This window comes from Nicotiana tomentosiformis, chromosome 1 (assembly GCF_000390325.3).
Source record: "Nicotiana tomentosiformis chromosome 1, ASM39032v3, whole genome shotgun sequence".
Taxonomy (NCBI): Eukaryota; Viridiplantae; Streptophyta; class Magnoliopsida; order Solanales; family Solanaceae; genus Nicotiana; species Nicotiana tomentosiformis.
The window spans coordinates 129,592,021-129,609,133 of record NC_090812.1 but is presented as its reverse complement, the minus strand read 5'-3'; the positions used below and the strand labels follow the sequence as shown (position 1 = coordinate 129,609,133).

General features: G+C 38.0%; 2 protein-coding genes across 2 annotated transcripts; one reads left to right on the top strand and one right to left on the bottom strand.

Moving 5' to 3' along the window:
• Positions 1–1,605: 1,605 nt before the first annotated feature.
• LOC104118664 (multiple C2 domain and transmembrane region protein 16) lies at positions 1,606–5,242 on the top strand. The gene has a single exon (XM_009629963.4). The coding sequence runs from the start codon at positions 1,960–1,962 to the stop codon at positions 5,047–5,049; it is 3,090 nt and encodes a 1,029-aa protein (XP_009628258.1). The 5' UTR covers positions 1,606–1,959; the 3' UTR covers positions 5,050–5,242.
• A 5,454-nt stretch (positions 5,243–10,696) lies between these two features.
• Positions 10,697–11,653, bottom strand: LOC138909530 (uncharacterized). The gene has a single exon (XM_070200734.1). The coding sequence runs from the start codon at positions 11,651–11,653 to the stop codon at positions 10,697–10,699; it is 957 nt and encodes a 318-aa protein (XP_070056835.1).
• Positions 11,654–17,113: the final 5,460 nt, after the last annotated feature.

The window sequence follows — 17,113 nt, the reverse complement described above, 5'->3', positions numbered from 1 at the left end:
GGTGTTGGCAGCTTTAATTTCTCCGTCGTTCGCCATTCCCTTAGTCGCAACCTTTGCTTTGATACCACGTTGTCACGTCCTTAGTCGTTAACTAAGTACACGTGCGGCACTTGACAATTTGCTCACGTTCTTGCTATGCCAAGTCAGCCTTACTACAATCAAGATCGCTAAGAGAATGGTAGAAAGAACACAAGAGAATTGTTAAATGAAGCTTTGTATTAGAGAGAACTTGAATTGTTTGCTTGATGAATTACAAATGAATGGCCTCCTTTATATACTAGTCTCCTAGGGGCTAGTGTGCAAATATTAATTATTACACAAGTCCTTAATATTTACAAGATAAGGGCTTTCTCTAGAATTCTCTACAAGCCTAGAAGATTACAAGGACTTTCCTAGCAAATTCATAAACATCTAGGATCTTCCAAAAGAAATGTCCATACTTCTCTAGAATCTTCTCACAAATGCAAGCATTCCTCCTATGTAAGCTTCCACATGGCATTAATATATGCCAAATGGCGCTTATGTGGCATGATGACATGGCGAGTCATCACACTATACCCATAATTTATCGAGGCACAAGATTAGAATGCACGTCCAAACTACTATAGCAACATCACAATTGAAAATTTAGTAACAACAATTTCAACCATCAAAGATATAGCATATGACAAATAGGAGCAATCGAGAAAATCATGAGCCAGAGACGGAGAAATAGTGAAAGTGTGAGCGACACCAAATCATGGTCAATCACAAGCAATCAACAAAGCGCACCAATTTCACAACAGAAAAATCACAGCAGTAGGCTAACGAGCGACGTCCAAAACAACAGGGTCGCTGGAAACTTAGCAGTCACCGGAGTTCGTGTATTCCGGCCAGATTAAGAGAAAAGAAAGGCCACCAAATGACATACCAAAGTTAAAGTCCGAAGATGGTGTTTCTACCACGGCGATAAACACCGGAAGAACATTAAAAGCACACAACGAGTCGCAGGAGAAATGCTCAGACAGCCGGAAGTTCGTAGAGGTCGCCGGAATTGTGTTTTCTGGCTAAAATCCGGTGGTCACGGTCAGGTAGCTGAGCTTAAAGCTTACTGCTGGAGACCGTTGTTATGAACAAAGAAAGACCAACCAGAGCGGACTCGTAGGTGTTATTTCCGGCCAGATTTCGACCAAAGCTCCAGTGATCTTTACCGGTCACATCCGTTCAGATCCAACCAGATCTAAGGGTTTCGGATGGACCTTCAACGAGATGGAGTTTTCCAGTGATAGAGGTTCTATCGTTTTGGTCGCTGCTTTTGTCATAACTCAAGGAGAAAGAAAGAGAAGGGTAATAGTTGAGTAAAGACTAGGCTAAGAATTAATGAAAAGCTGACTTGGATCCTATGTGGCAAAAGTTTTGAGGGGTCAGGTGCCACATTGCCCATGGGTTAGGGGCAGTTCCACATACTTTGTAAACGACAGTGTGAATTTTGAACGTAAAGTGAAATGGAGGACAAACGTATATTATTTACTGCTATTTACTATTGTAAATAGTACACGGCAATAATAAACTTTTTTCCTAAAAAATAACAAAAGAATCTCCTCTATAAAGGAAATATTAGCTCACGAAGCAAAGGTATCCTATTTCTGCTTGCACATGAAGCTAAGCAGTCTTTTTCTTGTCCAATTTTCTTTTTCTGTCCTCTTAGCTTTCATCTTTCTTGACTTTAAGTGATCACTCAAGAACCCCTTTCCTGCTCAGCTCTCTCCCCCTTTCCCCGGGAAAACACAACCCCAAAAGAAAAGATAGCAATTACACAAATCAATTAGTAGTTGCTATTACTGCACCTTATAGAACTTCACAAAAACAAAAATCTCTTTCTTGAACTTCCATGCACATGCACTATAGCAAAGCTTCACAAGAACAACACAGAGTGAATCAAGCTAGCTGATCAAACCTTCTTTTTTTTAAAAATAAAAAATGGGCACGGTGAGAAAGCTTGTAGTAGAAGTAATTGACGCACGAAACCTCCTTCCCAAGGACGGCCATGGCACTTCAAGTCCTTATGTCGTTGCGGATTTCTATGGCCAGCGAAGGAAGACGAGAGCTGTGATCCGTGATCTGAGCCCCGTATGGAATGAAATGCTGGAATTCAACGTCGGAAAACCCTCCGACGTTTTCGGCGACATGCTGGAACTTGACGTGTTTCATGACAAGTTCATTGGCCCTACAACTAGGAATAATTTCCTCGGAAGGGTGAAGTTGAGCGCCAGGCAGTTTGTGAAGAAAGGTGAAGAAGCTTTGATTTATTACCCTTTGGAGAAGAAATATTGGTTCAGTTGGATTTCCGGTGAAATCGGTTTGAAAATTTATTTTTCCGAAGAAGTTGTTCCTCCGTCAGCTCCACCACCACCGCCGCAAGAAGAAATCAAAGCTGACACTGAGCCAGCACCACCAGCTGAGTCTACTCCGTCGCTTTCAGAAGCTGCGCCACCTGCTGAAGCACCGGCGCCCGCACCGGAAGGTGAGAAGCCAAATATAGAGGATCCACCAGTGAAGCCACCAGCACCACAGACTGAAGAAGCGGAGCCACAACAGGAACATCCTACTACTCCAGAATTTGATTTTGGTAAAGAAGGGAGTGGTGTTCTAATGGATCCACCAGCGGAGCTTCCAGTACAATCGGATGATTTTGAACACATGAAAAGATCTGTATCATTAGGATCTGTACCTGAAGTTAAACTAAGTAACATTACTGGTCCTAGGCCAATTAGTCGTGCTTCATCAGTTAGCAGCTTCGTTTCTGAAGCTGCATCGGATAGATCAGGTCCAATCGAACGGTCCACATTTGATCTTGTAGAAAAGATGCATTATCTTTTCGTTCGAGTTGTTAAAGCTCGATCGCTTCCCACTGTCGGCAGCCCCGTCGTAAAAATTGCTGTTTCCGGCAGCCACGTTGTATCAAAGCCAGCCCGGAAAACGGTTTTGTTTGAGTGGGACCAAACTTTTGCTTTCGGCAGAGACGCACCTGATTCCTCCTCCCTCTTGGAAGTCTCAGTGTGGGACCCTTTGAATACCAAGTCATTCGACCCCACATCCGACGTGGCAGGGCATGTCTTCTTAGGTGGCATTTGCTTTGATGTGAGTGAGATACCTTTACGAGACCCACCTGATAGTCCTTTGGCTCCTCAATGGTATAGGCTTGAAGGAGGTGGGGCCCATAGAGGTGATCTAATGCTTGCCACGTGGGTTGGGACTCAAGCTGACGAATCATTCCCCGAAGCATGGAAGACTGACACAGCGGGTAATCCTAGTTCTAAATCAAAGGTATATCAATCTCCTAAATTATGGTACTTGAGATCATCAGTCATAGAGGCACAAGACATTTCTCAATTGACACATTCAAAGGAGTCATCATATCAGATTAAGGCCCAATTAGGATTCCAAGTTCAAAAGACGAAATTCATCACTACAACTACTGGATCTCCATCTTGGAATGAAGACTTAGTATTTGTAGCAGCTGAGCCATTTACTGAACATTACTTGCTAATTTTCCTAATAGAAACCAGGCATCCTAAAGAGCAAACCGTTCTCGCAGTTGCTAGCATACCGCTCACCACAATTGAGCGCCGAGTCGATGACCGTAAGGTGGCGTCGAGATGGTTTACATTTGAAGATCCTAATGAAGAGAAGAGAGTTTACAAAGGCAGAGTACACTTACGCCTTTGTTTCGACGGTGGATATCATGTGATGGACGAAGCAGCTCATGTTTGTAGCGATTATCGTCCAACTGCAAGGCAACTCTGGAAACAACCAATTGGGACTGTTGAATTGGGAATTATTGGATGCAAGAATTTGTTGCCCATGAAAACAATCAAAGGAAAAGGTTCTACGGATGCATATACAGTAGCTAAATATGGGAGCAAGTGGGTGCGCACTCGTACTATATCTGATAGTTTAGAACCTAGGTGGAATGAGCAGTACACTTGGAGAGTTTATGATCCATCCACTGTGTTGACAATTGGAGTTTTTGATTGTTGGGAAGTATTCGAATCAGATGGCTGCAAAGAGTCTATGAGGCCAGATTTTCGGATTGGTAAGGTGCGTGTACGTATTTCTACATTGACGACAGGTAAAGTGTATAAGAATACTTTCCCGTTACTTATGTTGTCACCAGCTGGTTTGAAGAAAATGGGGGAGATTGAATTAGCAGTGAGATTCATACGTGCTACACCAACACTTGATTTCTTACACGTTTATTCACAACCTTTGTTGCCCATGATGCATCATGTGAAGCCTCTTGGCATGGTTCAACAAGAGAGTTTAAGGACTGCAGCTGTTAAAATAGTAGCAAGTCACTTGACACGGTCCGAGCCGCCTCTTAGGCGTGAGGTTGTGACTTACATGCTTGATGCGGATTCACATTCATTTAGCATGCGTAAAGTTCGTGCTAATTGGTTTAGAATCATCAATGTGATCGCTGGAGTAATTGACATTGTCAAATGGATAGATGACACTCGTGGTTGGAAAAATCCAACTGCAACTTTACTTGTGCATGCACTTTTGGTAATGCTTGTGTGGTTCCCTGACTTGATCATCCCCACATTCGCATTCTATGTATTTGTGATCGGCGCATGGAATTACAGATTTAGATCTCGGGACACTTTACCCCACTTTGATCCAAAGATCTCATTGGCAGAGTCACTTGATCGCGATGAGCTTGACGAGGAGTTTGATGCATTGCCTTGTACTAGACCAAATGAATTGGTACAAGCCAGATATGATAAACTACGCATGCTTGGTGCACGGGTTCAGACAATCTTGGGCGATTTCGCAACGCAAGGGGAGCGAGTGCAAGCATTGGTAACTTGGCGTGACCCTCAAGCCACAGGGATATTTATTGGGCTGTGCTTTGTGGTGGCATTCATTTTGTACTTGGTACCATCTAAAATGGTGGCTATGGCCTTCGGTTTCTACTATCTTCGCCATCCCATCTTCAGGGATAGAATGCCTTCACCGGCATTGAATTTCTTTAGAAGACTGCCTTCACTTTCAGACCGAATGCTCTAGTTCAATTTATTAGTTTAGCATGTAGGAAGAACAATGCATTAAATTTGCTGGAGTTACCGGAGAGGGCCACGATTGCTATATTACTTCTGATTTGTGTTGCATATGGTATTGAGTACAATTTTCTTTTCGATCTTCTTTGTTATATGTATCAACATAATTAAATAAAATGAAGGTTGTATATCTATGTTCTTAAGGTGCGGGTGGTTTTTGTATGTTAAACCTAATTAACCAGGAGAGTATTTCATATGTGTTATTCTCATTTGGTATTCATTAATGTGCTTTCCTTAGGTTCAGTTTTGGAATCATGCATCTCTTCACATCTCTTTACAGAATCCACATTCATGTGATGGTTGTTCAATATGTTATTGGTAGGGGTTCATCTACCGATTATTTTTAAAGAAATTATTGGTGAATTGCTTGAACACCAAAATTTACGTAATTATTCTTTCGGGCTTCGGTGACTAGAGCGTGAGACTTTTATCCTTAACAAAAACTTTGAGTTCTTTAATTATCAGGAATTATAGGAGAAATAAGACTGCTGTTATCTGGAAAATAACAATGATCTTCGGCCTTAATCACGAGCAAATACTAAATGGACAGTAAGAGATGCATAAATTAATACTCCATCCATTCCAACTTAGATGACACATTTCGTTTATCGAAAGTTAAACTGCATAAAGTTTGACCAATATTTTAAAATATATATTGTTATCATATTGACATGAGAAAAATTGTAACCTATAGTACTTTTCATGTAGTTTTTGTGTATCCAAATTTTAATTTTAAAGTACTAAGTTTAACTAATTTAATTTAGCTTTAAAGTTTAGTCAAATTGACTCTCGATAAGTAAAATGTGTCATCTAAATTGAAACAAGTAATTAATTAAGATAAGTATGTAGCTAGGCCTTTAGAAGTACATTAAAGATTACAATATTAGGTAAAGAGGAAATAGATGGATGCAGATTCGACCTAAGTCATTGATATGAGGTGTTTTTAAAATAAAATAAAAAACAACTGCACATTTTATTCATCTTCAAAAAGGATTACATTTGGGCTGAGGGATTTGAAATAGAAAAATGATATTGTATAGCCGCTCTTAAAATAATAGCCGAAAAAGTGTATAAATTTTGTATATTTTTTGTATATATATATATTGTATGTTATATACAAAAACTATACAAATTTGATACACTTTTTTGGCTACCGAATGTAAATAGTTTCTAACGCGGGCTAAAAGTGATAATACCTCATTTTAAATTACCCAACAACAACCCTATTCTCACTACTAAAAACAGTTGTTTACCGATGCAGCAGTACCGACAGACTTTTTTTCGTCCCTATTCCGAGAGACTTTCCGTTGGAGTCCCTCGGTACTTTTGAACTTTTTAATTTTTATTTTTTTTAAAAATAACCGACAGACAACTCTCGATAAATAATGATACTTTCACGGTCAAAATTTAATTGGTTGTACCGATGCATTCCGTCAGTAATTTACCAACGGACTCTCTCGCAACATTTTGTATTTATATTTTTGAATTATTTTTTAGGTACCGGCGGTGTCTCTCGGTGCATTTAAAAAAATAAATGAAAAAGAAAATAAAGTTATCGACAGACTCCATCACTATTGCATTTACATAATATTTTGAATTTTGTTCTTACAGTACGATGGATTTCCGTCGGTAATATAAATATATAATCTTATACATAATTATTTTTTATTTTTTATTACACTATAGCGAGGGAGGTCGTCGGTAAGTCGCTCAGTAACTATTTACTTAATTATCTTAGTGGTTGATTAGCCTATTTATTGAAAATTACACTAAGTGAAACTGTATTCATGGTAATTACACTATTTAAAAATATATTAGTGGTAATTAGCCTATTAGTTTATAATTACACAAAGTAAAAGTGAATTTGTAGTATCCTTAACTATATTGATTAATCTATACATTAATAATTACACACTAAGAAGAAGTGTATTAGTCGTTTCCGTAAGAAATATTAGTGATGATTTATCTTATAAATTGATAATTACTGTAAGTAGAAGTGTTTTAATGGTATCCTTAAGTAACGTTAACAACTGATTATCATACACATTGATAATATACTAAGTAAAAGTGTTTAGTTGTATTTAACTTGTAGATTGATAATTACACGAAGTATAAGCATATTAATAATATATCTGTAAGTAATGTTGGTGATTGATTAGCCTATATACATTGATAAATGATAATAGCACTAAGTATTAGTGAACTAGTGGCATCCTTATATAAGTAACGTTAGTGATTGATTAGCATATACATTGATAATTATACACTAAATGGAAGTGTATTAATGCTATTTGTGAGAAATTTTAGTGATTGTTTATCTTTTCCTCTTGTAAAGCCATTTTCTAAGAGAAACTTTGACAACCTTTCATGCCAAGCTCGAGGAGCCTGCTTCAAAACCATACAGTGCCTTGTCCAATTTGAACACATATTCAGGATGTTTATGACATTCAAAACCTTGAGGTTGCTTAACATAGACTTCTTCCTTTAGAAAACCATTCAGAAATGCACTTTTGACATCCATTTGGAACAAGGTGAATTCCATATGTGATGCAAAGGCAATGAGAATTCTGATGGCTTCCATATGAGCAACTGGAGCAAAAGTCTCATCATAATCAACCCCTTCCTCCTGATTGTAACCTTGGACAACCAGCCTTGCCTTGTTCCTTGTAGTGTTTCCATGCTCATCAAGCTTGTTCCTGAATACCCACCTAGTTCCTATGATGGTTCTATCTGAGGGTCTAGGTACCAGGTGCCATACTTTGTTCCTTTTAAATTGATGCAACTCCTCCTGCATAGCTGTGATCCAGTCTGCATCCTTCAAGGCTTCCTTAATATTTTTGGGTTCTATTTGGGAAAGGAAGGCTGAGAAGGCAAGTGAATTTCTGGCTTTTGATCTAGTTTGGACTCCAGAATCAAGGGGGTTATTATATTATAGAGAGGATGGGAGCTTTTATATTTCTAATTTGGAACCTGAATCTCATTAGTGGAGGAACTAGGTAATCCTGAATGGTTCCCTTGAATTCCTCTTTCTGGTGCCTGTGGGGTACTTTGAACTGCATCAGCTACTCTTTCTTCAGCTTCAGTGTTTGTGATGTGTGTACCTAGTTCCTCTTGAATTGGAGAGGAAGAGGTTGCATTGTCTTCATTTGTCTCCTTCATTTGATTCATCATATCTGCCTTTCTATTTGCCATGTCAGCGATCTCTCCTAGAACCAGCAGTGGCTCACTGTCTTGATCATCCTTGTTGCTCTTCTCACCAGATGTAAGTGTCTCGTTGAAGATTACATAAACACTTTCTTCCACACACTGAGCCCTTTTATTGTAAACCTTATAAGCTTTGCTTTGAGAGGAATACCCTAGAAATATTCCTTCATCACTTTTGGCGTCAAATTTTCCAAGCTCATCCTTTCCATTGTTGAGAACATAGCATTTGCACCCAAACGTTCTTAGGTGAGTCAGCTTGGGCTTCCTTCCATTAAGCAGTTCATAGGGAGTTTTGTTCAGGAAGGATCTGATCATGCACTTGTTCAGCAAGTAGCAGGCTGTATTTATGGCTTCTGCCTAGAAATATTTGGCTATCCCACTATCAATAATCATTATTCTAGCCATATCTTCTAGGGTTCTGCTCTTCCTTTCTACAACTCCATTTTGCTATGGAGTTCTTGGAGCTGAGAAGTTGTGGGTTATGCTATTTTCACTGCAAAATTCATCAAACTTTGGCATTGTCAAATTCTGTTCCATGATCGGATCTGATGCAAGCCACTTTTGATTCCATCTTCACTTGGATTTTCTTGACAAAGGCTACAAACACTTCGAAGGTCTCATCCTTGATTCTGAGAAACAGTGTCCAAGTGAATCTTGAGTAGTCATCTACTATCACAAAAATATATCTTTTTCCTCCTCTGCTTGGCACTCTCATAGGGCCACATAGATCCATATGAAAGAGTTCAAGTGGCTTTGATGTGCTGACATCCTTCTTTGGCTTGAATGAGGATTTCACATGCTTTCCTCTAGCACATGCATCACACACTCTGTGCTCCTTGAATTTTGAATTTGGCAATCCACGAACCAGGTCCTTCTATATCAGCTTGTTCAGAAGAGAGAAGCTTGCATGTCCCAGCCTTCTGTGCCATAACTCTGCATCATCATCAAATGCTTTCAAGCAGCTCATATTACCACTTTGTAGTGACTCAAAATCAGCAACGTAGATGTTCTTGTATATTTTGGCCACTAGTACCACTTTACCAGTTACCAGATTAGTAACTGCGCACACCTTTGACAAGAACTCCACCTTGTTTCCTTTATCACAGATTTGAGAAACACTCAAAAGACTATACTTCAGGCCATTTACATAGTACACTTTCTCAATTGAGTGTGAGAGAGACTTTTCAACTTTTCCAACACCAAGAATGTACCCCTTTTTCCCATTTTCAAAGGATACATTCCCTCCTTGCAGGTCTTTTAGTGAAAGGAAGTCTATGGTATTCCCAGTCATATGCTTAGAGCATCCACTGTCCATAATCCATTGTTGACTGTTTCATTTCACTGTTCCCTGCACAGCTAAATCAAGGGTTAGATTTAGGTACCTAAACAAGTTTGGGTCCCTTGTAATGAGAAAAGGGATGAATGAGAGCTCTTCTAGTCCATGCAGGCAACATGCGTTTTTTGTGAGTGGCACCCTAGTCCTCTTCCAGTAGTTACTTTTTCAGTAAAAACTTTATTTTTCTGAACAGACTGGACTCTGGCTTGACAATTTTCCTTGAAATGCCCATTGTTCCCACAGTGGGTACAAAGCCAATTATCAGGTACAGTGACGTACTTTCTATGAGGGTTATAGGGAACTTTCTCCCTTTGGAACCCTATTCCCTACCTGTTTCCACCATTATTAAAGTACATGGCAGTAATAGCATCTAAGGACCAGGTCCACTTAAGAGATTTCTCAAGATCATTTTTTACTTTCTCCAATTCTGCTTGAAGCTGCCTATTTTTCTCAAGCTCAGCACACAGACTAGTTTTCACATTATTCAGCTCATTTTCAAGTTTAATACGTGCCTCACTAGCTACTTCCTTCCCTTTTTCAGAATTTCCAGGCCTACATTCTACTTTAAGTCCCTTAATTATTTCCTCTAGGTATATGATTGCCACTAAGAGATCATCTATTTCTTGCTCAGTAATGACAACTTTCTCCACTAAGGCATTCTTTTCTTTACTAAAGTTCTCTGTGATTTCTTTCAAGTCAACTACAACTACCATTAAATCATCTCTCTCATGTTCTACACTAGCAATTTTCTTTGTTAGAACCTCCTTCTCATTTTTCAGATTTTCTATAATTTCCTTCAAGTCAACTACACAAACCACCAAGTCATCTCTAGTCTGCTCAGCATCTCCTAACTCTATGGTCAAGGCATCCTTATCACTCACAAGACTATGATATGCATCAATCAAGATATTAGCTAATGACATGAGTTTCTTGGGAGAGTAGGATTTCAGATTCCTTTGACCATCCCTAAAGTTTACCTCATCATTGTCATCATTGTTTGACTGAGCCATCAAAGCAAATATTGAGTCATATTCATTTGCTTCATTTTCAACTGCCATCATGGAACTATCACCTGCATCATTTTCTTCTTTGATTCACTGGAAGAGTCTCCCCATGCTGCAAGAGCTTGCTTCACAACATTGTCAGCTACGTTTTTCCTTTTGAAGCGTTTGTCAGGAACCGGGTTCCTCTTGGCTGCTTTATCAGAGTTGTGCTTGAAATATTCTTGCTTCAGAAGAGGATAGTCCTTGATGAAATGCCCTGGCTTTCCACACTTATGACAAAGGTCATAATTCTTTGGTTTGCTGGAACTGCCTCTCTTTGGTATACCTCCATTTCTTCGAACCATTTTCTGAAACCTTCTGGTAAGGTATGCCATATCACTATCCTCCTCACTCGAATCATTGTTTTCAGCTTTGAGTACCTGGTTCTTCTCCTTCTTTAGTTCTCTTCTTTCACTGTCCTTCTTTCTCTTCATCTCATAGGTTTTCAGATTCTCAACTAGCTCGTCCATAGTCAATGTCTGCAGATCCTTGGCTTCAGTGATAACATTCACCTTACTTTCCCAGGAGCTGGGTAAAACTCTAAGAACTTTCCTCACGAGCTTGTTCCTAGGAATGATTTCTCCAAGAGAGTGTAGCTCATTTATAATGGAAGTGAATCGAGTATGCATATCTTGAATGGATTCATCATCCTTCATTTTAAAGAGCTCATACTCAGTGATGAGCATATCGATCTTGGACTGCTTTACTTGAGTAGTTCCTTCGTGTGCCGTTTGTAAAGCTTCCCATATCTCCTTGGTAGACTGACAGGCTGAAATCCTATTATATTCATCAGGTCCTATACCACACACCAAAATCTTTTTGGCGCGAAAATTCTTCTCTACAGCTTTCCTGTCAGTGTCATTGTACTCCTTCCTAGTTTTCGGCACCATTACAGCATGTTCTCCTACCTTCTTTGTTGGGACATATGGACCATCACAAATAACATCCAATAACTCGGAGTCTTCTGCCATTATGAAGTCATACATTCGAGTCTTCCACCACCCATAGTATTGGATGTTGAATCTTAGGGGCCTGTAAGTTGATTGTCCTTCCTCGAAGTTTGGTAGAGCAGCGATGGTGAGGATCCTCTCTAGGTGTTAACCTTTTAGAAAGAACCGGCTATGATACCAATTGATAGAATGTATGAGTCCACCAAACTGTATAGAGACCTGGTCCTATACCAGTTCCCACAGAAATAGCTAATGAACCAGTAAGTAAATGACACGAGAGATTTTTACGTGGAAAAATCCATGCTCAAGGGGATAAAAAAACCACGACCTACATTGGTAGGATTTCAACTTCACTAATGAGCAATCTTTAGATTACAATCTATTGCAACCTAGGAATTAAACTCTTAATCCCTCACTAACTTGCAATACACCTATTACAAGCAACTTTGCAATACACCTATTACAAAGACTTCAACTCATGACTAACTCTAGTCACGACACAAGCTCTACGGGTTTGTGGTTTTTGAGGTTCCTAATTTAAGCTTCTAGATAAGCAAAGTAGGAATTACAATAAATAGCAAATGCAAAGAACAACTCAACTAAGGACATACAAACGACTTATTATGGAAGTGGTCCGTAGTAGTGTTGCACTTTGTTCTTGATGCACTTGTGACTTCAATGCTGGATAATCAGATCTTAAATGCTTTTTTTGAATATCACAAGTGTTCAAGTGATGTTTTGTTGTAATGGTTCTTGTTAATATCCTTTGAATGACATCACTTAGATGATGTAAACACTTGGTTGGTAAAAAGCCCTTCCCAATGGGAAGTGACTGCTACACTGTTTCTATACTGTAGCATGTACAGTGCAGGCAGTCACTTTTCAACTGTAGAGTTGACTTCGTACTACTGTCAGAGAAACTCAAAGGGATCAGGTCCCTGAGTTGATTCTTTTCTGTCTGAAGTCATACAACACACATTAGCTTGAGTCCGTTGATAGAGATATATACCAAGTGTACATCAGGTCCTTTATCTGGTTTTTAACAATAAGTTTGTTAGATCATCAAAACAAAATTCTAAGATACTTTAAACCCATCACATATTCTGGCACATAAGTGCCTTAACTGTAAAGCCTATAATATAAGGCAAATAAGAGTTGGCCCTTGTTCATGCTCATCTAGAATATAAGAGATGTCCTGATGAGAATCTTATTTAAGACATAGATGTGGAGTATCTTATCTTTTATTTATCCCAAATATTTATCGTCGGAAAGTGGCAAGATACCTCCCGGTTGTAATTTACAACCAGGGAAGGTTGTAATTTGCAAATAGAAAAAATACGCCAACATAAGAATTGAAAGAGACTTGGATAGCGGTACCATTTGATAATATTTTGTGGAGCTTACAGAGGAGAGAGGTCATCAAATGTCCTAAGCCATTATTGATGTCACTAAATTAGACTATTCTAATTTAGTTTAAAATCTTTTAAACCTTATACATTATTTTTGAACAATTTGTATATTATTTTTTTGCAATGTTGTTTATATCTCATTTGATACTAACCTAGATGCATTAATGTTTATTATCTATAAATTTATTTCAAAGCAAAGTTGATAAAAAATAATTAGTTTTAAGTTTCACACTATTGGGCCCGTGCCGGCGGTGCCATCTTCGCCTAGTTTCCTTTAATGCAAGGGAAAATATGGTTCAATCTCTAAATAAGAGATTTTCGAAGACAAGTAACGTAGAGATTATAAAATATCTATCATGATTAATAATTTAAGTATTAATATTATTATCATAATTAAATTAATATATTTTCTCAAACAAGTTATGTAAAGATAATTAATAGTGCAATCGTTATATGATAAATAACAGTTTAATATTATTATTTCAAGTATTGATAAATTATGTATTCTTATTTCATATATCTCGCATAAATTAACACATTCACGTACAAGTTATGTTAGTACTAGTAAAAGAGTTTACATCGAAACCAACATCACGTCCCAACTCTATAAAGGATTTTCGTTTATAAATGACTTAATAATTGCCCATGACATATCCAAAACTAGTAAGGGTTCGCCCGAGCTACGCATGGGCCCAACATGAGAATGGGAATGATTCAATGTTCTATTCTAGTCTAGCTAGGGCTTTTAGCAAAGGGTAATTTTTTTCATTCAACCTTTTAGGTTACAAAACACATGTCTAAGTGTCATAACTAAGTGTGATCAAATTTGCAAAATAGGTCGATATTTTATGTACAACTACTCTAGTTTCGGCACATAAACTTGAGAATTACATAAACTAAATAGATTTTCCAAAAGTTGATGCAAGTCCATCTTCAACCGTTTCAAATAAACATCTGTTTGAACTCTCAAAATTATCTGCCACCAGAAAACATTAGGATGCAAAGACTTAGAAGATCTGAAGTCGTGCGAACAATAAACCAAAAGTATTAAGCGCCGAAAAAAGAAAAGATAAAAGAAATAATAAGTCACAAGTAATATCTTGACTTCTTGAGCTCTTTCTAACCATTCTTGTTGCAAATATTACTCAACCCTCAAGGGAAGATATTTTGATCTAATCTTGTATAACCTAAATAAAATATTCAACAGAGTAACTTCATATGTTGTGATCTTGACAACTATACTTATCATATGAGTTTGTAGGAGAATCATGGAATCTAAAAGGACATGTTCTATAAGTCAGAGCCAGCTCTATTTGCGTAACTCTTTTACTCAAAATGGTTCAAAATTGAATCCTCTAATATTATACTGAATTCCTAATATATGAAGCTAGATTAGTCACTGCTATCTTCTAGCATAAGATCCTTATATACACAACTCACAAGGAATAGGGAATAATAAGGTTCTCTGCTGTAAAATCCAATTGTCGGTTCAAACCTCATTGTTCTGGTACTTTGGCTCATCTATAAAGATGTGGATATTCCTTTTTCTTTATTCTTTTTATTTCTGAAACTCTCAAACAACTTAACTGTAAATAGAGAACAGGAAAACTCTTTCAGTTGCTACATTTTGGTACAAATATGCAAAATGCATCTCATTTTTTATCTCTTTCCCAGTTAGCAACAGGATAATCATAATCAGTGAAGAGCATGTACCCATTTAATTAAAATAATCTACTACATCATATTGTCTCTTCCATACTTTTGAAAATTACTAACAACTACATTTAAAAGATATGATATGAGAAGCATGAAATAAACTAACTAGCGGCCGGTTTTCGTGCATCGAAATAGCTGCCATAACTCGCACAAGTGTCGTTACCAGGTTAGGGATACCTGATCCAAGAGCAAACATAAAATATGTGAAACATTATATGCATCAGTACATGTTGGTCCAAGTGAAGTTTTGTTTTGATGATGGACAAAGAAACTCCAGCATGAACCAGGTCCATACACAGTGTACACAGACACGGGCAGATTCGAGCATAAGGGATGCACGTGAAGGAGATAGGCTTAAGTTGTCATATCTGATATCTCTTGATCGAAAAGGTTGCATAAATGATAAGGAGAATGACTCCTTACTCGAAGAGAACTTTATCCAATATAAGGGAAGAGTTAGAAGTTGAAAATAACTAGAACTCTTTCACCAAGGAAGAGTATAGTATTAGAACTCTAGTTATTCCTATTCTACTAACCCTATAAATTGTAGGATATTCTCATTTTACAGGGACACACAAACGCCGAAGTTAAACGTAAGTTGAGAGTAAAATAGCAAGGCATTTTACAAATAATTCTTGCGTGAATCAAGTTTGCGAACCTGAAGCTACATGAACCAGATAAAAGAACTAGTTTCAAGTGTCTGTCTTTTATTCCAGTTCAATTGTAGTAGGTGTTTTCAAGTTGTACCTTTCAGATTTATCTAGAATCAATTGTATTAGGTACTCTGAGTATTCAAGTTAGAGTTAACTTGAAGTTGTCGCAACAGTTAGAGGTTGGTTGTCACAATGGGATTAGAGTTAATCCTTAGGTTTACAAAGAGTTTTGTAAATGCTGCTTTGGCTCAGTAATTTAGTGAAGTGTTGGAAAAAATCTTACTGAGTAGTAGGTTGTGATTTTTTCACCTTTTGAGCCGGGTATTTTCCACGTAAAAATACTTGTGTTCTTTACTTTCCGCATTTACTATTTCCGCAACAGTAGTATAAGGAACACTTAGAAGAACCAGGTCCTTCTAGAATCAGTGCACACGAAAATTGGACACCACACAAATCACCTATCCCTCTTGTGTGAAATTGAAGTATAAAACATCAATTGGTATTAGAGCGGGTTCTCCTTGAAGAGGCTTACACCTTAGGAGAAGATCAACATGAGTGCACCACCTGGAAACTGGGAAGAGAAATCCACTGCTAGGACACTACTATTTAACATCCAGTACTACTCTTCGTGGAAGACCAGGATGAGAGATCACATTATAGGAGAGGACTATGAGTTATGAGACATTGTCACCGATGGTCCACTGGCTACCTTGAAGATAAATGATGAAGGGGTAGAGGTGCCAAAGACAAGAGCGGATTGCACTGCTGAAGATTTAAAGAAATGGGAGAAGAATGCTAAAGCCAAGAAATAGCTTGTTTGTGGACTTGATCCAGATGAGTATAGCAGAATCCAAAGTTGTACCATTGCTAAGCAAATTTGGGACACATTGCAAGTGGCTCATGAAGGAACACCTCAAGTGAAGAGATCTAGAGGAACTCTACTATATTCTCAATATGAGAACTTTGCTATGAAGGAAGGAGAAACCATTCAAGAGATGGTCGCTGCTTAGGGAGAAAGCTCAGGTAAGAGCTCAGATGATGATGATGATGATAAACAAACACTTATGGCCATTGGAGAATCTGATGAAGAAACTGAGGTAAGTGTAATTCATCTCAAAGACAAAATTAAATTATTGTCTAAAGAAAGGTTGTCTGAGTTACTTCTAGAACTAATTGATAAATCTAAGGATGTAAACAATGAAAAGGAACAGTTGTCTAAAGAATGTGTGATTTTGAAGGCTAAATGCAAAAACCTGGAACTTAGGGTTAGTGAAAATACTGTGTTGAAGAACTAGGTTCATGCACTTGACTCAATTATCCTAGAGCTTAGATCTGAAAATCTAAAACTGAAATTAGGAAAAGAAAAAAAATAGCTGATCACACACACCTCACTCTAGAAGAAAACATAGGAAAATTGAAAGATGAGATGTATATAAAGGATGAGCAGGTAAGAATCCTAAAGGAGGATCTAAGCAAAGTCAAGCATGAGCTAGATAAAACTTGCAAATAGAACAGGTCCTCCGATGCACTTTCATGGCTACAAGAACACCATAGTAGCAATAGAAGAGGACTTGGCTATGGGAACCTGACACCTAAGTGGGATCCCAAAAGCAAGTACGTCACACTTCCTGAGAATAGGATTTGCACACATTGTGGTAAAACAGGTCACTATAAAAATGAATGCACTGCAAAAAAAAAGGCAA